This window comes from Hydra viridissima, unplaced genomic scaffold (genome assembly GCF_058129835.1).
Source record: "Hydra viridissima isolate aposymbiotic clone 2 unplaced genomic scaffold, HvirCarnegie_v1 scaffold_6, whole genome shotgun sequence".
Lineage (NCBI taxonomy): Eukaryota > Metazoa > Cnidaria > Hydrozoa > Anthoathecata > Hydridae > Hydra > Hydra viridissima.
The window spans coordinates 5,229,426-5,252,253 of record NW_028324305.1 but is presented as its reverse complement, the minus strand read 5'-3'; the positions used below and the strand labels follow the sequence as shown (position 1 = coordinate 5,252,253).

The 22,828-nt window shown below is 30.5% G+C and overlaps 1 protein-coding gene and 1 long non-coding RNA gene across 5 annotated transcripts; one reads left to right on the top strand and one right to left on the bottom strand.

The window, feature by feature from the left end:
* Positions 1-397: 397 nt before the first annotated feature.
* On the top strand, positions 398-1,184 carry LOC149886754 (uncharacterized). The gene is made up of 3 exons (XR_016453184.1): positions 398-497; positions 876-974; positions 1,143-1,184. It is a non-coding gene; the product is annotated as an uncharacterized LOC149886754 (long non-coding RNA).
* Positions 1,185-13,722: 12,538 nt separating this feature from the next.
* LOC145189676 (polyunsaturated fatty acid 5-lipoxygenase-like) lies at positions 13,723-21,197 on the bottom strand. 4 transcript variants are annotated; one of them, XM_090090095.1, is made up of 16 exons: positions 21,079-21,197; positions 19,697-20,334; positions 19,484-19,528; positions 19,208-19,336; positions 18,859-18,956; positions 18,602-18,734; positions 18,248-18,343; positions 17,698-17,794; positions 16,594-16,711; positions 16,332-16,424; positions 16,171-16,231; positions 15,931-16,036; positions 15,710-15,795; positions 15,268-15,441; positions 14,737-14,900; positions 13,723-14,238 (listed from the first exon to the last, which is right to left on the bottom strand). In XM_090090095.1, exons 2-16 carry the CDS (start codon positions 20,276-20,278, stop codon positions 14,124-14,126), a joined length of 2,097 nt encoding a protein of 698 aa, XP_089946221.1. In that variant the 5' UTR covers positions 20,279-20,334; positions 21,079-21,197; the 3' UTR covers positions 13,723-14,123. The 4 variants fall into 4 exon arrangements, 2 of the variants coding, with proteins under 2 accessions (XP_089946221.1, XP_089946220.1); XR_016453256.1 differs by lacking the exon at positions 21,079-21,197 and having other exon boundaries at positions 16,332-16,419; positions 19,697-20,576; XM_090090094.1 differs by lacking the exon at positions 21,079-21,197 and having other exon boundaries at positions 19,697-20,576.
* Between the last annotated feature and the right edge of the window lie 1,631 nt (positions 21,198-22,828).

Sequence of the window (22,828 nt, the reverse complement as noted above, 5' to 3'; positions counted from 1 at the left end):
TTAATACTCAGAAACAAAGCCATTTTGTCACCTATTAAAAGCTCCTTAGTTGATGGATGGGTCTCTGATTTTGAATTTTTTATTTCTAACCTTGTAAGAAAAAAGAAGATTAATAGCGTACTATTTTATGAATTTTATAAGCAATTGTTTGTTACTTTAAACAGTGCCACTAAATTCCAGCCATATTGCTTTTGAATTAAAACGATTTTTTTATCACATAAAATTAAAATCTCATTAGGATTTTAACTTATCGTGAGCTTAAGAGAGAAAAGCTAAGAAAAATTAAGGAAGATTATGACTTATGATAAGCTCTAAATGATTATAAGTTGTTTTTTGGAAAAAATTTACATCACCTTTTGATGCTTGGATAAATTTTTTTTTTAATATTGACATTGTGTTTAGATTAGTTTTTTTGTCATCTCCAAAGGCAGTTCAGAGCTCGTCTAACAATATTATAAAAAATCTTTTATTTTTACGCGCTGTTTTAGTAATACAAGGTAATTTATACCATTGCAAATTCGAATTATAGGGTTAATACTTCTATTGTCTATCTATAGACATTTCCAACTGTCTTCTTGAAAGTTTTTAATTTTTTTGGCTAAATTTGGCCTGGGTTTTAGTGAATGATACTTACTGCTATATATTTATATATATATATATATATATATATATATATGTGTGTGTGTGTGTGTGTGTGTGTGTGTGTGTGTGTGTGTGTGTGTGTGTGTGTGTGTGTGTGTGTGTGTGTGTGTGTGTGTGTGTGTGTGTGTGTGTGTGTGTGTGTGTGTGTGTGTGTGTGTGTGTGTGTGTGTGTGTGTGTGTGTAATAAGTTTAAACCAGTTTTGTTTGCAGATACTTAAAATGCTTATTCATAGGCAAACTGTCATTGATCACATAGCATTACTAATTGGGCTCTTAAGTGAAGAAGCTCAGATGGTCCAGAAGCATTTTGCATGCAACTGTGATGGCAAAAAGTAATTTTTATTTAATACCATGTTTATGGATTTTTACGGGCCACGTTAGGTTTCTTGTTTGCAAATCGTTGTTCATATTCAATATAAACTTTGTTAAATTAAATTTGTCAGTATATTGTTCGTCAGTAATGCTAAAAAGTTTACACATACATGTATTTGTATCACTAGGGCACGAAAGAACCTTTATCATGTAAAATTAGGAAGCGGTACTTATCAAATTCACATGTTCTATGGAAATTGCATATTATTTATTATATCAAAGTGAATATTATTTATTAAAATATCTTTTTTATCTTGAACATTTTATTTGAATATTTAGCTTGGATACAGGGGCGATTCTAGGAAAAATATGAGGGGGGGTGAAATATGTTTAAAATACCGACTCAAAAATCCGTCACGTGACATTTTGACAAAATATGTTGAAAAATTATCCATGAAATTTACCGACTATAACTTTTATTCAAAAAAATACCGACTTTAAGTTTGATTTTACAATTGCCAGGGGGGTGTAACACCCCCCTACACCCCCCCGTAAAATCGCCCCTGCTTGGATACATTAAGAAGAGAGAATAAACATAATATACATTAGAGATTAAGTGAGTTTAGCCGTCGGATCATGTAGAAAAAATGAAATAGTGTTTTAATTAAAAATTGTTTGATAGCATTTTTTTTTTTTTTTAATCTATTAACAGTAATTTGCGAGGTTAGAATTATTTTGTTTTATCTCCCATTTTAAACGTTGGGAGAAAATGAGTTAATAATTTTAGTAAGTAGTAATTACTTTTAAAATACACTTTATAATTTAAATTTTTTTTCTAAATAATTTGTTTAAACAACATTATTTAAAGCATAAGTCATTATTTCTTTAAAAATTAAAGCTAAAGTTTTAAGTAATTTTTACTTTTTGAAAAAAATCAAAAACTTTCTCCCAACGTTTAAAATTGGAGATTGACCAAAATAATTCTGACCTCGTGAATTATTAACTGCTATAATTACATATTTTGCGTCATGACAAGGTCAGATTACGCTGAATGTCATATCTTTACTTATCAATGCTAAGACCTCATTTCAATAATTTTTTGGGGGGCTGGTTTCTTTTCTTCTTGTGATGAATTTCTTTTGAAATCTTTGAAAAAATCAAAACCATAACTTTCATGTACTCGAGTTTGAAGCGTCTCAGGTGCAAACTTTTATGACGTAAAACTATATAGATACGACCGAATACTTAGGTGACGTAATACATGTAAAAAATATCGTATTAAAGTGGCTGAGTTTAAGCAAATTTGTTCAGCATTTTCAATTTGCATTGGCATTTGCTTTTTCTTTTAATAACGAACAAACTACAAATTTCTATAACAGTTTTTTGAAATCAATTCAACTTGAATTTTTTTGGAGCTACCCATTTGTCATCTGATTACAAGAAAAATAATTCCAGCTTAGAAAGCAACTCTTAAACCAGAGTTAGGCTGATGAATATGCCTCGGGGGGAGAATAGGGGCTTCCGATTAGTTTTTAGGTGCATCTAAAACGGCAGGTTGTGGAAGCATCCAATAAACCAAAACATCAGGTTCGCTAACGCTCTTCCCAGGCTCTACGTTCAACCTTTTCCTTTTTCTGGAGGGTATGAGTTCTTTCTCTTTCCCATAACTTAACTCGTGCAAACGGGCCAGAAATGTTTTTAGATATTTAATCATTTAAACCTGCAATATCACCCTAGGCCACTGGTACTGGTACTATGGTTTAACAAGGGTTCAGTGTTTAAAGGATGAGTTCCTTTTTTTAAATCCTGCCTTGAGGTTGTCTGCTGTATTTTGAAAATAGAAGTTCTATTATTTTTTTGGTGCTTTTTTGCATTTGATTTTTTAGTAGTTAAAGCTGTGTACCGTTTTCCATACACATCGTAGCATCTCAGTAAAATTGAGTGATTATGCAATTATCTCAGTATTGCTGAGATAATTGAGTAATCACTCCTCTGCAGCTGTTTCAGCAAACGTAATATTTTTTAAAATGTTACGTATCCAAAACATTCTTGGATACTGCTCTGTTTTTGTTGGAACAATATAAAAACCAAAATATTTAAGAAGTTTTATTTTAAAAAAAACTTCTAAAAATAATACAGAATAAGCAAAGAAGAATAATCTATTTTTATAACTTAAAAACTATCACCATTGTCAGATACTTTAAGGATGGGGTGTTATTGATCGGGTTATAGTGCTGTGCTTTGACACTACAGCTTTAACACTGAGCCGTATTTAGATGTCTGTAGTGTCCTTAAGCAAAAGCTTGGCCAAAACTTTTGGGTTGTCGCCGATATATACTAGAGTTAGTAATTGGTGCTACATTCGAAGTAACAAGTAGCAGTTCTACTGGTCCTGAAGTTTTACTCCATAAACGATTTAAGGAGCACAGGTAGTTGATTGGTTGCAAGAATTTTAACCCACTTTAACAGATGAATCAGTTTAGTTCTTGGTAACATTACTCGACACGAAATCATTCAGTTTGCTTTAGTTTAATTAGAAGCCAAGCAACTACGAAATAAAAAATATTGTGAGTTTCTACAACTACCTGTTATCTTTCTTGTGGGTAATCCTAAACGAGGGTTTCATTTTAAAGTGCCATGCGCCATATTGTGCCCGATGGATGTCAAAATTCATATATGTGATTAGGACCATGCCTTTCCGTGACTAGTTCATATAACAACAACAGAAAAGAGAGAAATTCATGCCCTGACAATTTTTAATGTTTTCATCTACCTCAAGGCCTGGATTAGCGCCCCAATCACAGTTTAAGCACCTTTAAATGACTTTAGACTCATGATGGAACTCATGAGATATCCACATGATATGTATATATACAGTGGTATCATAGAAATAGCACACCCCATAATATTTGCTTTTAACTGGATTTTATAGATTGTTTCTACGTATTTAATTTTAATTGTATTTCTTATGATAATTTACAAGTTGGGACTTGCATTATTGTTTGGGCGTAATACGATAATGTGACAAAAACTTTAATTGTCAAACTTAATGATGTGGACGTGTTCAATTAAATAGCACATGATGGTGGAGAATCCCATATATTGTTAAAAATTGGAGTTTTTCAATAAAATTTTAAAGTGAGAACTGGAACAAAGTATTGTTAATTTGTAATGTACATTTAATTTTCTTGTAGTTACTGAACATGAGGCGAAACAAAAAAATTGCTCTGTAGAAAAAAGAAAAATAATATTAAGCATATTATCAAATGAACATTTCTGAAATTTTCCGTCAAACAGGGTGTTCTAGAAAATTGTTTCAAAACTGTGATTGAAACAATTTTCTAGAACACCCTGGTTGACGCACAAAATAAAGCGCCACAAACTTTGTTATTTACTTACGTAAATAAATGAATCTAAAAATTTATTTGTACAGGGGTTGTAAAAAATAATAGGAGCAGCTGAAAATTCTTAATATATTAATTTTAGCGAGGCGTTGGCCCGCTATTGGTAGCGATTACAATTTTGATTCTTCTTGGTGTGCTTTCGTTCAAGCTTTGAATTTTTATTCATTCTTCCAATAAAACAGTACTTAGTTCATTTTGTGATTATGGTGGTAGAAATCGACTTCTTACTTGCTTTTCTATAATGCACCACAAATGTTCAATTAAATTAAAAGCAGAGGATTGTGGTGGCCAGATAAGATGTTCAACTTCTCCAGAATGCTCCTCATGCTGAGCAATGATCACTTTACCTTTATGAACTAAATCATTATAATCTCGAAAAACTGTGTTTCCCTCCAGAAGCAATACCAAGACCAAAGAATGAACATGGTCTGATAAAATATTTAAATAACCTTAGCTTTTTATTTTACTATGAAAAAAAAATATTGGGCCAGCCGATTTCCATGATATAGCTGCCCAATTCATCACAGATCCTCCTCCATGACTAACAGTCGGAAGGTTTATAAGTTTTTAGGTTGTGTCCACACCCATATACGGCTGGTGGTTGAAAATGATATTTTTCTATTGCTCTAATGACCAATTTTGAAGCTTTTTGCACCACTCCAGACGCTTCATAACGTTAGTCTTTGAAAGCAAGGTTTTTTTATTACAGCTCTTCCGTAAAAACCGGCTTTATGTAACTTACGGTTGTCAGCTTTGGTAGGTTCTGGATTTTCAAGATGATCATCGAGTTCTGCTGCAGTTTTAGGAACTGAATTTCGATGCTTTCCTTTCATAATGCGTGTTTGTACCCAACGGGCCTTTTTTGAAAAATTGGTCTTTTTTCCGGAGTTTTACTTAGAAGAAGATGTTTTTCCCTCCTTTTTAAATGCAAACATTACTCTCGAGACAGTGCTTCTTGAAATTCTGCCGTTTTTGTAGCACTAGTGCCTGCCATACTAGCGCCAACAATATGTCCTCTTTTGAAATCTGACAAGTCCTTCATTGTTTAATTTTTTATTTTTTTATTTCTAACATATGATATCTGAAAGTAAACAAACATTTTAGAACAACATGATAAAGTACATGAATAATGAATAATTTAAGACATGAATAATGAACTAAAAAGCTAAAAAAAGATTCTTAATTTTGGAAATTTTGTCGGCATTTGCAAAATTTTGCTTTTTTAAGCTGGTGTTCCATTTATTTTGCAAACCTCTGTAAATGAGTTTAGTTCTATCTTTAAAGAAGCCATTTAGTAGATAACCTGATAACATCATAGCAAAATCAAATTATGCAACGCAGAACTGACGGTTGTATCATCTGTGAAAGAAGATCTAGAGCTCAAGTACTTCTTGGGTTGCCGAAGACCTGTTGAAAAAAAATACCGTTTATCCTATAAAATGGTGGAAGAGTAACCAGACCACGCTTCCCTTATTTCCAAGCTAACTCTAGATAATTTCTGTAATCCAATGACCTCTCTTGGAACGTCTATTAAGCACAAGTGGTGATACTGTTAAGTTATTGTGAGACAGTTTAAATCCATTTACAACTTTAACCCCTGTCTTCTTTCAGCAAAACTATGAACGAACCTAGGTTTCAAACTTCAATTTAAAATCTGTAGATAGTAATAATCTTTAACTAGTATTTAAAACATCCTCTACCCCCCCCCCCCCCTCGTTCTTTGCTTCCAGAACGTCCGAGATATCGCACACTAGTTAGAAAAATAAATCTTGTTCTTAAACTTGTTGCAGAAATTTACTAAAAGAAAAAAAACTGAAGAAGCTTTTTTTTCACTTTTTTTTCCGGTTGTTTTTTTATTTTTACATATTTGTTCGTTAATGAAAAAAGCTTACAATATATTTTTTGTAAGATAAAATGAAAGTAACTCGTCACTTTTTTTGTGCAGTATACGATATTTGTTTTATACACCAATAAAATGATATTTATGATAAAAATATACTTATTTGAGCTAAATAAATTGGTTTGAATGGCCATTCTAAGCAATCAGAAGCAGAATCTTTTGTTTAACTGTAAGTTGTTTCGCTGAAAAGTAACTTATAAAAAATGGAAATAAAAATTACAACAACACCAGTTGAAATTTTGTTATAGAAAAAATACCCATGACAATCACACCAAACCCTTTAAACGCAAAAATCGTGTTGGTTTTCCATGACATGATAACATTAGGCAAAGTATTTTGAACACTTGAAGTAATAGATTTCTTAAACAACAACCTCTTACTCATAGTCAATATTTAAGTGAACGTAATTTTCTCTATCCGCAATTCCTGTGTACGTAATTTTTTGATATAAATCAAAAGCTTCTTCAAAATCTTTTTCAGCTTTTTCATTCTTAAATTTATGTCTTAATTCTTCAAGGTTTTTGTCTAAAATATCTTTTCCATATTCAGATTTTGTTAATTTATTATAGTATTTAAGTTTTTCAAGTGTATTTTTCTTTTCAATAACAAAGTCGATATTAGTGGCCACTTTCAAATGTTCTCGCATGGCTTCTTTTAACCTCGGTACGTTTTTGCTCCATTTGCGTTCATTTGCCAACCTGCTCATACCATAACCTACTCCCATGACGACTCCCACTCCATAAAGTGGAGTTAAAGCGGCACATGATAGTGATCTAATTAGTTCATTTCGGTCACCGCATTTATCTATGACGTCAAATTCTCCTAATTTTAGGTATGCTCGATATTGTTTGTGTTTTATTTCAAATTCTTCCCTTTTTATTTCTTTAACGTAAAACAAATAATCTTTTTTTAAGATATATTCCAGATAATCTCTATAAGAGTAATAAGAACACGGGATTTTCTCGTCAATTTGAAGTTTTACTAATAGCTGTCTATGTGAATCAATCTTTGCAGAAAGAAGACCTTGGAAAATAAAATTTTCTTTGTAATTTCTTATTGCTGAAAATGAACGCTTACCGCTTTTGTAAGAAACATCGTTACGGTAATAAGTAGCATAGTAACGCGAAAGAAATACCTGAGTTGCTTTTTCGAAACTTTTTTCAGTCTTGTCGGTCGTCATTTGAATTAATTCTTTTGCCAAACTATTAGCCCGTAATTTATATTGCTCTTCTCTTAACAAAACGTTTTGTGCTTCAATGGCATAATTATTAATTACTCTGCATAATTCAACAGCGTCAACTGCTGCGTTAATAAACTGTCCAAGGAAACCGTTCATTTTGCAACTTTTTTCTGCCAGTCTTTCAGCAATGCACAAAAATCCATTTTTTAAACTTTTCACGTCTTCAAAGTTAAGGTCACCAATCGATTCGATGATTCTTTTACCGTTGTTGCTCTTTGTATCGTAGAGAGACATTGCGATCTTACTGCTTTCTACCGCCGTATTTAATAATTGTTTTGCGAGGATATCAATATTTCTCGCAGTTACGTTATCTGCTGTCTTTTTTAATTCTTGAAATTTAGTTCCCATGATATCAGATAAAGTTTTTTCTTCGTTATACTTGGGCGTAACTTTTGAAATCTTCCCTTGACTCAATGCTTCTTGAGCAAGTTGGCTCATTTTGTTGGACAGAGTATTATAATTTTGTTCTGTTAATCTTTCCAAATTGTTTATTCTTTGGCTGTTAATTTCTCTATCTATTCTAATAGTTTCAGTAATGTTATTTTGTCGTTGACCGACCAACTCCAAACGTTTTTCAATAGATTGGTTGGTTGAGAGCGAAAATATTCTGTTTAAGAAAGATTCGCGCTTCACAACTTCTAATTCTTTTTCCATCAGTCTCATTTTCGATAACAGTTTTTGAAATTCTTCCAACAACAACAAATGTTTATTACTGTATTCTTTAGGTATACTTTCTGCATCAAGGTAATTCGTTTTCAAAACTCTTATTATGTTATCTGCATTATAACTTCCTGGAGCCATTTTCATCGGTTTGTTACTAAAACTCCTTTTTATTTAAGTGTTGCATGGGAGATCTTATTTATATAGTTTTGCGCATTTGTTGATAAATTTAAGTTGGAAATAGAGAAAAATTAAAAGTTGCTTACGAACATTTGTTAAAGCTTGCGCTCCTTAAAACCAATCCAAAAAAAATTCAACTGCTTCATCGTTGTTATATAATTTGCTCTCACGCGCCTTTAAATCCAAATTGTACAAATAAAAAGCAAATAAGTAAACAGATTCGATTTTATTTCAATAATAGTTTTATTTGTTATCCATGAGCGGTTTAAATTTCCGTATTGGTTTGGACTGATTGATTTAAGAGTATTTCGATGTTTGATGTAAGGGTCTGTGTATCGTTTCATTTCCGTATCGTTATCATTCCGATATGATAGCAGAAAAAAAGTGTCATCGGATTGACTAGAGTTCCGGTATATAGCGGAATTTAAACTAACTACAATACCGAATAAAATTTTTTTACCGATTTTTTGTCGTAATTATTCCGATGACACTTTTTTTCCGCTATCGTTCGGAATGATAACAATACGGAAATGAAACAATACGCAGACCCTTAGTTTGATCCTAAAAGGGTTTTTATCAAAATCGTCATTTGAAGTGTTTAAAAGGTAATAATGGCTTTTAATTTTACTAACTTGGTTTAAATAATCATTATCACCCCAATAGTATTGACAGAGAATGTTTCTCTATTTACCCAAATATATATTTAGTGGCGGCGAATGCATATTTTAAAACTTAACAAACAAGTTAATCGATCCTTCATTTTGATATTTTGAAACTTCTCGGGACGTATGAAGAAAAGTTAAACTATACAGAGTTTGATCGTCGCTTAAAGAAAAAAAACTCCACTTAAAGTGAGTAATTATTTTAGATGGGGTAATTATTTGTATCTTCTTGATTAAATCTTTTTAATTCTTTTTGATTAAATAAAGTTAGAAGATTAAAAGTCAACTTTTATAAGTTGAACTTTATAGAGTTGTAACTTTTATACTCGCAAAGCATTTGAAAAAATTCTAACTCACGAACCGACATCCGACTCTCTTTGAGAAAATTATGTTGAGTATTTTCAGCCACATGGAGGGTTTCGCATGAAAAAAGGAAGCTGTTCAGGGCCTAATTTATATCATTGGGGTCAATTTCCTTGCAACAATAATTCCGCATAGGGAATAAAATTTTCTTTTGTTAAAAACAACTCATGTATAATATTGCGACAAACGAAGAACTGTCAAGGTCTTCTTTTTTCTGCACCATAATCAAAAAATAGTTCCGGATGTGAAACATTTTCTAACACCAAATCAAAATATTGCAGCAGGATGCTTGTAATTTTGTCTCCTTGTTTCCTTCCTCATGTTTCGGCATAGAAGGTGAACTCTGTCTTCTCCCAAACTGTGTATACTGAATGTGTACAGAGGATAATATATACTGAAATATACTGAATGTGTGCAGAATTTCTAGGATAAGAAAAATTATCGGTAGAAATGTTAGAGCAGCCAGCTCCTTAACAAAAATGAAAAAAAAAAAAAGAAAAGAAAAGAAAAAAGGATTTCCTGAGTGGCGTGGTTGTTTCTAGTACTTTGTTGCGCTGATTACTTTCTGATATAAAACAACCTACGCAAGTGAAGCTTCTTTACTTTCAGATTTTTAGATGCTAGTTTTAGGCCTCACGATGCTCTCCTCTATCAGCCAGTGTAAAGGAGCTTATGATGATGCAACTCATACACCTTACCAGTTCGCAACAGTTCAGCAAGTCCGTGAATTTTTAGGTACTGATAACTGTATTTGATCTATAAATACCATAGTAACAGAACAGTACCACAGTAACAGAACGAATATAAAAGTTAAACTGGAATCCATATTCAAATGTTTATGTTCCGCGTTTTATATTTATTGACCAATCGATTACAGAAGAGTTTCACAAGAAATCATTCACTTAACAGAAAGCTGGTCTCGTTATATATTGTTCGATTCGCTTACGAGTACCCGATTGGAATTAGAGAGACGTCAGCCAATTCTTTGTAGGTGGTCGCATTGTTTGTGAATTACTAAGTAATTTGTTTATCGTAGTAAATACCCTGAACAACCCTCTGCTGTAGAGAGAAAATATAAAGTATTTTCCTTCTAGGTACTGAATGCTAAGATAAGACAACTTAGAACATAATTTATATCCGTAAATTTTTATTTATTAATATTAAATTTTTATTTATTAAATTTATGTTCTAAGTTATCTTATCTTTCAGCATTTAGTATCTAGAAGGAAAATATTCTATATTTTCTTTCTACACTAAAAATTCAAAGAACTATAACTCTTAAATATAAACTGAGTTGTGTGATACAGTGGTTATACAGTGGTTCTACAAAAACTTTAAAGATCTTATTGAAAAAAGAAATATTTAACAAACATTGAATTTGATGGTTTTATAGTTAAAATATATGCATAAGTGGCGGATAAAAACATTTATAATTGGAATATATAGTAGGAGTGTAAGTATATAACTGAAATGTTACTATAGAGATTTTATTAAACTTGCTAAAGAACACAAGTACCTAACCATAAAAGTATTGTAGCTCGCGATTATTTATAGTACAACTTAACTCATTTGAGGGAAAAAGTTTAAAACAGATGTAAACCAAGCATTCTAAGATTATTAAAGAAACATCATATTACATTTGTTCTATATTTGGGTTGCAAGTAAGAACTTACTGTTATGTATACAGTGAACTTAGACCCAGTGAACTTCACCAGTAGACAGAAGGGAGAACAAAAGGATACGCACGTTGAAGAGAGCGTAAAAGACAATACGAGGGAACCATCGACGCAATCTGACAATTTATACTTAGATGACGTAGACAGAACTTGTTTTCGTCTTGATCGCTGAAATTACTGCAGATAACATTTTAGCGAACTTTTTTAGTGAACTTTTTCATTAACTTTAAGATAAAAATTTTTATATTAGAAAGATAGTAAAAGTTAGTAAGTAAGAAAGATAGTAAAATTTCTAAATTAGAGTTTTAAAAAAACCATTTTAATGTGAATATTAAATGATGCAAGTTGATCATGACCAATATTTAATGTTGCAAGTTGGTCATGATTAATATTATCGTTAGGAGTTTTATCGGAATTTCGGATTACCGGTTTTCGATAAATTTTTATCTCATTACCGGTAATTACCAATTTTTACCGAATTTTTAAAAAATTCTATTATATCGAAATAATGTCTTCCCTGAATGATGAGAAATATATCGACCGAAAAGTCCTCAGTTTGGGATGACTTTAAAAAATGTGGTCAAGAATCTGCCATGTGTAATTTATTTTAAAAAGTTGTTAAATGTGCTGTCGGATCAACTTCTGGGCTCAGGGTTCATTTAAAATCTGAACATGACAAAATGAAAAGTATTGAAGCAAAAAATAAGTTGTTAAAAAGGCAAAGAAATATGACAGAGTTTGTAGAAAGAGAATTTATGGCATCAATGTATGCCAGGATGGCTTCAGCATTCATGCAATGACTAACTCTCAATTCATTAGAAAATCATTCATCAATCTACACTTTAATCCACTAAAGGATCACAAAATAAATTCAAAATATATTGGTGATTTTGCAGTGGAAATGAAAAAAAAAGTAGCTCACAATTTACATGGAAAACACATAAGCTTGACTGCTGATGAATAAAAAAGTGTGACTAAGTTTCGATGCCCATCTGTAAAGAAAATCTTACAATTTAGGGTTGATTAATGTAGATGATGGAGGCTAAAAAACAACTTTCAAGAAAGCTAGATGAATTTAGTGTAAATTGGGAACAAGTGGTTTATCTCACAACAGATGGGGCATCTGTTATGATCAAACTTGGGAAGATGTTACCTTGTCCCCACCAATTGTGTTTGCCACATAGATTGCATTTGTCAGTTACTGTTTTATATGAAACATGTAGAAATAGAAGGTGAAGAGAGTAAATATATGGAGGTAGAAGAATGGATATAGAGGAGGAAGAAGAAAATGAGGTAAATTCAAATGTACCTTTTTTCCTAGAAGAGACTGAATTGAATTCTAGAAATTTGGCTCCAGATATTCAAGTTATTATATTCAAAGCCAGAAATATGATAAGAAATCCCCTGTAAAAAACAATTTTTTTTTGAGAAAAAATTCAAGAGAAGTATGGCAAAAAAATCCTCTCTTCTTATAGATGTAATAAAGAGATTGAAATAGACTTTGAGTTCACCAGCGATGAAATTGAACTTTTGAACAATAAAGTTTTGATTCTTGAGCCATGAGAAATTGCCTTGAAAAAAATTTGCAGCAGAGAAATCTGCTTACTGCACATGGAGTTTTCCAACTCATTATCGACAGGTTAGAAGATAATAACTCCTATCTTGCAGGAAGCATGAAAGAAACTGCATCAAAAGGATATAGAGAAAGTCAACAGAGCAATTTACTTGCTTTATTAAGATATTTGAAATCACCCAACTCAGTAGGAAAAACAGATGATCTTCTATCAGTTCCTTCAAAGCCTACGTTGATGAAAACAGCTAAAGAAATGGTACATTACATTCGCAGCAATAAAGAAGATGAAAACAATAGTACTACTGACTTAGCGCTTTTTCACAACAGTTCATCAAATCCTGAGAGTCAACTGAAGCTGTCGCTTGAAAAGGAATTAGAACAGACCTTTAGAGAAATGCTCTTGCAGGAAAGGATAGCAGTGATGAAGAATTCAAGTCATTGTCCAAACAGTTCAACCTGTATGAAAGTAATCGGGAAAGAACAAAAAATTTAAAAACTTTACTGTCGGCACTTAAAACAATTTCTCCAACTTCTGTTGAAAGTGAAAGAGCATTTAGTACTGAAGGTTGATTTGCTACCAAGAGAAGATCACGAATGAGTGGTAAGTTACGTGATAGTCTTTGCTTTCTGAAAGGTTATTTCTTATATATGAAAAAAAGAAAAAGAACAATAAGAAAAAAATTATCTTTGTTGAAATTAATATAATTTTCACTTCTTATATTTAGTTTTTCAGACGGTAAAAACCGGTAATTATATAAAAAATTAGTAAATTTCTACCGGAAAAAAATCACGATTTACATGTAAGTTTTTATCGGTTCCCAACTATAATAAATGTTTAATGATGCAAGTTGATCATGATCAATATTTTATGATGCAAGTTGATCATGATTAATATTTAATGATGCAAAGTTGATCATGATTATATATCAGGATGCAAGTTGATCATCATCTCCTTTTAATGACGTAAGTTTATCATGATCAATATTAAAGGATATAAGTTGATCATCTACTTTTAAAGATATTTAATGATATGTAATGTAATCATCATCTCTCTTTAGTGTTTTTCATTTTATACGTTTAACTAAAACTATAAGAAATATGCAACGACTATCATTTGAATTATATTTTGTTATCGATATATTTTAATTAAAAATTTACAATATTTACCACATTAACAATAATTATTCGTTAGAATTCAATAAAAGACGATAAAAATTTTGTATCCTTAACAATCATAAAAAAAATAATTTCATCATTCTTCTCAATATTCTCATCAACACCTTTAATGAATCCTTGATATAAATAAATTTGCGGACTTTATTCATATAATCAGTAAGGACAATTCTTACAAGTTGCCAGTTCGTTGTTTCAACGGTTGACAAATGCTTGTGTTCTTGAATTTGCAAGTTTACCATAAAATTTAAATATAACAAATAGTTAAATATTTATAAAACTATAAAGCTGAATCTTTGATAATTTATTCATTTGCAACTAGGACTTGCGATGGTATCTTAAATACTAATAGCATTTGGAATCTCTTCAGGATCTAAGTATGGATAAGGATTTTTTAAATCTTTATTTCTTGCTTTTATCTTCGCACTGATATCACCTAGATTACTTCGAAACCTATAAAAGATTCGTGTACGTTAACAAGACAAATGTTAATGATTTTCTAGAAACAAATAATTACTTTCACAATACTTTAAATTATGTTAATTTTGTAGCTAAAAATTATCTGATCAATTATCTTTTAAGAGGATACTTAGTTAAGCTTTTTGTTAATTAGACTAGTGGCGTACCAAGGATTTAAACTTGAGAGGTGGAAACGGAGGAAATTAATTTATTTTAGAAGAGTGCCAATGCCCCTACACATTGAGTATGGCACTAGGCAAATTAATAAGTAATTCGCCATAACTTAAACTGCCAGCAATAGTTACTTTTTTGACCAAATTTTGGTTTAAAATGTAAAAATAATACTTAATTTTTTGATGCTAATCAAGAGATAAGTTGATCTAACTAAGAGTTAAAAAAACAAGTTGATGCTTATCAAGAGATAAGGGTGCTAATAAAGACATTACATAACTAAGATTGGTTTAATTTGAAACAAGAGCAAAAAGAGAGAACCTTTCAACAGCAGCAACAGCTTTAGGGTCATATTGGTATTGCACTTCAAAGTTTCCTAGTGGATTGGTACCTCTGTCACTCAATATCTTTGTGACAACCATTATGTTTAAGGTTGTTTGTTTATTTGGAAGCTGGGCAATCACATCTTCTAAGGTGCATGGGTCCTTTAATTAAGAAAAAAATCATTTTAAGTGTGCAATATTTGTTATTAAACTACAAAAAATCAATTCTTTTTCTCCAATAATTAATTGGTTCCAATTTTTTAGCTTTAAGTATTAGTTAATGCATGAAAACCGTTTCAGATTTTGTTTAAATAATACTTAGAACTTGGATTAAGAATTATAAATTTATATAGTATACAAATCTAGTTTTAGCTTTATCAATTTACAAAATTTAACAACTTTAACATACTCATTTAAACTAATTCAAAACAAAACACTTTTTTTGCTTCTACAATAAATGTGTTTTATCAAATTTATTTTTTATCAATAAATGTGCGTTTTATCAAATTTATTTTTACTTTGTTATTACCTTAGAAGTAGGGATTTCACCCCTCATTATTGCTGGATAATTTGGGGGGAAAGCGTATTCATCATACTGACCAAAATTGGCAGATGCATGTCCTACGCTGCTTAGAAAGATAACTGAAGCAACAGTTTTTATAAGATCACTAAGCTCTTCAAATTTTCCATCACCAAAGACTCCCTGAAATTGATAAAACCTTTAAATCTGTAAGTTCTAATAAAAAAAAAACAGCCTTAAAAATAGAGCTAAACTCAATTATTCATTTCCATATACTTACTCAACCAAATAAACCTTACTTCATATAATAAAGGTACTTCAATTTATACCCTTGTAGATTTACAAAAACCCATGTATTGCTTTCCTCATCAGAACTTATAAGTTATTACTTATTTGGAAGCTTGTTATTTGAAAGCCATTTTTATTATTTTTCACCAAAAGAAATTTTCACCTTTATTCCAGCACCATTCACTTCATCAGCTAAGCAAAAAGCCCATTCTTGAACTTCATAGTCTTCTTTTAACTTCTCAGGAGAGTCTGGAAAACAATAGGATGAAAGATACACTCATTAAAGAACTAATACTATGGTTGACTGTAAAAGCTGTGGCAACTTTAAAGGGTCAAACCCCACAAGTAGCTTTTTTAGAATTAAGTTTGATAACTTAAACTTACCATATATAGAAGTAAGCACTTCAGTGACATATTTAAGAATTGCTTCATGTATAAGCAGTCCATCATCTCGGTACATATAATTCTTTAAAATGGTAGTATCACCAACCTTAAAAAATTTCCTTAAATATAATATTTAAACAACTGTCTATAAAATTTCCCAACTTTTTTTATAATTTTTATATTATGGTTTCATTTTATAATTTGAATTTTTCCAATTCATTCATTATAAAAAACACCTACTCCTCTATGTTTTATATCATTTGGTAGCCAGCCGTCACAATCAAGCCTCCAATTTTGCCACCTGTAAATATTGATTAAAAATTTATGGATATCTTCAAAAATCTTTTTTTTTTATTACTAGTTAAATAAGCTAAGTTTCACAAGAATAAATAGCACCATACTTCATCTTTAGTATTTCCAAAAGACCACACACACCCATTGTCATCGTAATATCAATCCAACCATCTGGGGCTAGAAGTTTCTCCACAGCTAAACTTAGAATTTAAAAAAACAAACAAACATATGTATATATGTATATATATGTATATGCATAAATATATGTATTATATGTATATATATGTATATATATGTATATACACAATATATATGTATATACACAAATGTATATAAACATATATCTTTAAACATATGGTATAAACTAACCTGTTAATTGCAATTAAATATAAGAAATGAGGAGCTAGCAACCGAAATACAGGGTGAGAAGGTGAAAGGGTTTGATGAACTGAAATACATACAGACTCACATACCAAATGAGTAAATCCTAAATTGAAAACATTAAAAAGAAAACCATTTGAAGATGATCAGTGTTTAGAAATAAATGCATTTAAAGCATTACTGTGATTTTTGTAGCTTTTAATAATGATTACTTTATTAAAATAATTGACTTATAATAACAACTTAGTTACAAACCACTTTTTTAAGTAATGAGAATTTTTGTTACTTTTGTTTTTACATTTCGATTACAAAATTTTTTGTGCAGTTGATTTTTCAATGAACATATCAAAATTTAAAAAAATTCAATTTTGAATTTTAAAGATTTTTTTCCAGAGGAATTTAGTTTTAATTTTTTTCCAGAGGAATTTAGTAAAAAAATAAAAAATTTCAAATTTTTATACTTTTGTTATTTAAACAACCCCAAATAACAATCTTCACTATTTCATTTCATCTAGTGCATCTGTTAAGGATTTATTTAGTCTCAATTGTCAGATTATTACACTTAATAGTATATTTGATGAAAAGCTTGAAATGCAACATTTGCTTTGTGGATAAGTATATAAAATCTAAATGATATTCATTTAAAAAACTGCAACCTGTTGCAGCTTTATTTATCTTGAAGACTGTTGAAGTTTTAGTACTTTTTTACTTCACTATGGACTTGTGTTTCATCGCTCTTTATTCTTTGATCATTTATTTAATACTTGTTTTAATCTCTGTTACTTTCTGTTGTGCACTTGTACACATGCAAGATTGCGATATATCAAACAATTTCTAATTAGGGCCTCTCTGAACTAATAAAGCATTCTCTGTAGGTAGGAGTAGAGTAATAGCGATGTATTACATTTTATAGTAACTTGTAATTGATAACTTTTATTGAAAAGCAACTCTAAAAACTATACTTTAAAGTTATTACTTTTTAAATTAAGTAATCAATTATTTGTTAATGTTCTAACTAGTACTCAATTTATTTTTTAAATTGCCAATAAATAAGTTCAAACTTCAGTTATTGCAAACATAACTGCTTTATACCAAGATGAGTACAGGCTTGATGTACTGCACAGTCAGCATTATTAAAATACATTTTTGCCAGCATCCAGGTGTAGGGAGGGTCACTTGGAAGAAATACCTGCAATTAAAAGAGCATTGATATTTTAAAATAACTGAATTATTTTTTATTATTATTATTATTTTTATATTATTAAACTATGACACAACATCCAGCAGTGATTAAAATTATTGTCATCTAGATATTGAAAGAAACACAAAAACACAACACAAAAGCACACACAAAAATATTTATCCATGAAAAAACTAGAAAAACATAAGTTCTAACAAAATCCTTTTTCAACAAAATGTTTAACAAATTTTATTCCATACAAAAAGGGAGAAATAATTAACATAATTAACCTAAATAAAATAAAAGTAATTATTATAAAAGTAATTATTCAGATCTTGGGAAATAAATGTGTAGGACAAAGTAAAAATATCTTTTCTCAGACATATTGCAGCCATGCATATATATGAAACAAATGAAAACAAAATACAAAATTTAAGATTCTTACTAGATAAAAAATCTTACTGGGTTGTATTGAGAGGGTTGCTGAAATAATTGTATTGCAATTGGAAGCAAGTCTCCATTCTTTTTTGCATGAAAAAGTGCCATAGGTGAACAAATCTACAGCAAACAAAATATAAGATTACAAGCATAATTATAAGTAATACAGGAAAAAGTGTTTAAGAAAATGCTTTAAAATAATGTAAAACATTCTAAAAACTTAAAAGTACAATTAAACATGAAAAACAATACAATGATAAATAAAATTATGCTACTTTATAAATATAAATGTAGCAAGAAAAAAATCTATGTCAGAGCATGCCAATGGGGAAGATATGATTTGATATGAATAAGAATCAAAAGATTTCAAAAGCTTACTTTTCTGTTGTCTTTACAACACAAGTTATCTAAAACTTCTAGGTTCACCCAAAATAACTCTTTTTTCTCAATAGCCTCATCAAGTGTTATGCCATCCAAAAATGGGCAAACCATTTCATTTGTTACAACAAAACTAGTAATAAAAGATAAAAAGTCCTTCATTTCAGATAGTTCACTATTTAGGATATTGATACTTTAAAATAGAAAATCTGTTAATAAAGATATTAAAACATAATATATGTACTTTAGTGACTTACTTGTCAGGTATTTTTGTACACAGCTGAATCAATGTTGGATTACAACCACGTAAACGCTGCTCTCCAAAATTTACATCTGAGTCCCAATTATAGTAACCCTTTTTATCAAAAATGAAATAACTCAAAGAGTCATGCAATTGTTATACTTACTGTAACTGAAAGATTTGTTATAATTCTGCATACAAAATTTAAGTACAAGAGCATTTAAATACAAAAACAATCCATATATCTGCTTGCTCCTCTAATGAACTCAAACTAATTTTCTTAAAAAACTTTAATTGTGCTTTTTAAGAAAACTTTATTCATACATGTTTAAAAATGTAAAAATACTCATTAAAAAAATTCATACCAATGGTATATTAAATGTTCCCTTGTAAATTTGAAGAAAATTATCTAAACTATTCCAGTTGTCAGAAGTCAGTAGTTGAGTTAGCTTAGATTGAGCTAATAATTTTATCTTTCTACCAAGTATGTCCCACTGAAAATTTTAAAAGTAACTACAACACAAATACTAAAAAAATAATTAATAGGAAGTTTTTTAAAATAAATATAGGTAGTATATAAGTAGCATGTTTTAAGTAAATTATTCAAAATTATTTTAAATCTTATAAGTTGTTTAACTAACCTTATAATCATTACTGAAATTCTCTTCAACAGGACAACTCTCAACCTACAAATACACATACATACATACATACATACATACATACATACATACATACATACATACATACATACATACATACATACATACATACATACATACATACATACATACATACATACATACATACATACATACATACATACATAAACAAATACATTCAAATATACATACCCTTCTAGGAATGCCAGAAGAAGATTTAGAAAACTTATATTCCTTCTTTTTATCAATCAATTCTTCTTTTCTTTGTTCTGTCCGAGGGTCAAATTGAGGTAATGAAGAATCATAAACAAAAAATGCATACTTTTTGTTTGCTTTTATCCAGCGATGACATGGAAATGGTAAAATGTAATTTTTTGATTTAAAATTTTCATCGTTATTGTTGATTTCTTTTTTTGAATGATTAGAGCCAATACAAAAAATATTCTCATTTGCTAAATCATCCAAAAATCCTGTAATTTGTTTAACTTGCACATACTCAACAAACCAATCATCGTTAATACCTTTTTTATCTCTCCATAGTTCAACTGATTTAATTTTTCCAATATTAGGAACATTCCTGATTTTAAATAAATCAATACTTCCTTTTTCAAAATCATTTCTCCATCTCACATCTAGACGAAGATTCCGTGATTTATTTCCATCAAAGTCAATTAAAGCGCAATAGACATTGCTATCAGTTCCAGCTCCTTTTACATCTCCTGTTTTAACAGTCAGTTCAAAGTCTATTTTGTTTCTTGATGGTGATGTCCCCATTTAATTAAAGGTTTAACTTCAGTTCCTGAATATGTTCCTGCTGCATAGTCTATACTCTGTGTAATATGGGAAACAGTTTTATATAAGTTATATATAAATGATATTCCTTATAATCTCTATTTTTATAAATGTGTATATATAACAATATCAATAGCAACGATGACGATAAAAAAAAATCAGTATCTAATAAATACACAAGTGGATTCTAGTTCATAAAAAATTTAATCGCGCACGTGGATATTTATACATATGTTTACTTTAGCAACACAGGAATTTAAGGAACGTGATACGCTTCATCGCGGTAATTAAAAGGCGATTAGCGGCTAAGTAATTTGTTGCTAAAAGCTTGTTTTCTGGAATGAAAGGACCGAAGTTCAGCGTTATATAATAGGTAATAATATGCTCTTTTATTGTCGTTGTGGCGAATAAGCAATAATCACTCACAAAAACATGTAGAGCAATTACTTTTTGCTTTAATAAGATAAGTAAAATTTTGAACGTTTTTTAGAATAAAATCTCAGTATATAATTTCTAATGTTTTCTTACATTTTATTTTGAAAGCTACAAGGTAAATTTTTTTCTTTTTTTTTTCGGCTTCAAAAAAAGTCAATTTTTAAAGTTTGACAGCGATTGTACTTCTATTGTTTATGATTATTGTTTATGATTATTGTTTATGATTATTGTTTATGATTTCTATTCGTGTTTTCTCATGAACTAAACCATTTTTTCACTAAAAACTCGGATTTTGAAGAAACTTTACAGGAGTCGATAACTTAAAAATTTGAGAAAATGTGACTCGCCTTTTTTTACCCTTTTTTCCTTCAACTGTTTAAAAAAGATTTGCTAAACCAGCGTTTTCATCTTTAAAATGTAATACTAATCCAGCGCTAATCTGTTTAAAAGATACTACTGTACAAGACAATGATATATTATATATACTAGATGTCTAACTTCGATCCGAAATGTGAAGCCGTGGGAGCCATTTCTAATTCGGGCAAAAACGTGCATTTTTAACTTTTATTTCGCACGTCGGATATAGTTTTTGCCCTTATTACAAATGGCGGATATAGTTTTTGCCCTTATTACAAATGGCGGATTCAATTTGTAAACAAAAAAAGCGGCTTCACTTTTTGTCCAATAAAATCCCGCAAGTTAGACATCTAGTATATATAATATATCATTGGTACAAGAAACCTTAGCGAGAACTAGTACACGTACACCATTTAAAGTACTGGAACTAAACCTTGTCCAAACCACTTGTCAACAAACAACATTCTATGAGCTTCACGCTGCATCGAAAAAAATCTCGCAGTTAGACTTTAATTGATCGATCAAATTTAGAAGATATTATTTTTGAAGAATATTAAGGGATTTGAATTAAATATTAATTATTAACAGTTTAAAACAAAGTTAGTTAATCAGAAATAAAACATTCATCATGTTGTGTTGTTCATGGAGATGTTTGGCGACTTATCGAAAGCACTCGACATTGTCAATCATTAATAATTTACTTATCAGCATAAGGTATATTTACACTAAGAACTCCAGAATTACATTCAAAAGTTGGACGAGTTTATTATTACCGTGAGTTACCGCTCTAATTATATATAGTAATTAGTGTCTTGTTCTGCTTTTAATAAACTTATGTTTTGCTGGATTATCATAGTTAACAGAAAAAATGTTTTCAGGAGATGCGAAGTAACCGCAGCGTCATCGACTGTGGTTACTTCGCATCTCCTGAAAACATTCTGCTTGCGATGTTGAAGGATAAGAGAACACATCAGAGCTAACGGTGAGAGGAATATCCCTCAAATACTTCTGATCCTCACTCAGAGTGGATATATAATTTGATGGTGAAGTGCTGACTAGCTCAAATGTTACCACTGGAAGCAGCTCACACGCCTATAAAGATTTTCCAATCCAACCAGTCTAGGAGGTGGGTCCGGAGGTGGGACCATCTAGGAACTCAAGCAATTCGTTAAAATGTAGTTGACAAACAGCTATTGCACAGCTTTTCCTGTCAGTTCAAGACGACGGAGTACCCCATTCTGAACTCCAGTATTTACGACCGTTTCATCACACCCTAAAACAAGAATATGGTTTAAACCTCCAGGTCCTTCTGCTGTGATACAGTCGTAAATACTTTCAGGAATGGCCAGACTTGTTCCTAAAGCCAGTGCAACATGACCAACGTAGCTAGATCCTGGTTCTTTCACCAAGGAACAGTATTCCTGTACAATTGTTAGTATATATCATCCTCCTTTTCTGTTGACTATGCTTTGTCACGTCGGCTGTCGAAGTAAAGACCTGTTAAATGAGTATTATCAATTAAATGTATATTTTAAATATATCTGTTAAATGAGTATTATCAAGCTCTTGCATGGTTCGATAATTTTTATCTTACAACTTTGTTTTTATCAATTACTGAAGATGTATAAGGGACTAGGCCTATATCGTTCAGAGCGTTAGAAACCTGGTTGCATGGCAACCATGGTTTGAAACGATATCCCAAATTCATATGTGGTATTTGTAAGCTTCCTTCCCATTTGC

Coding starts and splice junctions, on each gene's coding strand:
- LOC145189676 (XM_090090095.1), bottom strand. CDS start 20,278: ATGGGGACATCACCATCAAGAAACAAAATAGACTTTGAACTGACTGTT. Junction 17,795..18,247: donor AACCCTCTCAATACAACCCA/GTAAGATTTTTT, acceptor TTTTAATTGCAG/GTATTTCTTCCAAGTGACCC. Junction 15,442..15,709: donor TGAATGGTGCTGGAATAAAG/GTGAAAATTTCT, acceptor TATCAATTTCAG/GGAGTCTTTGGTGATGGAAA.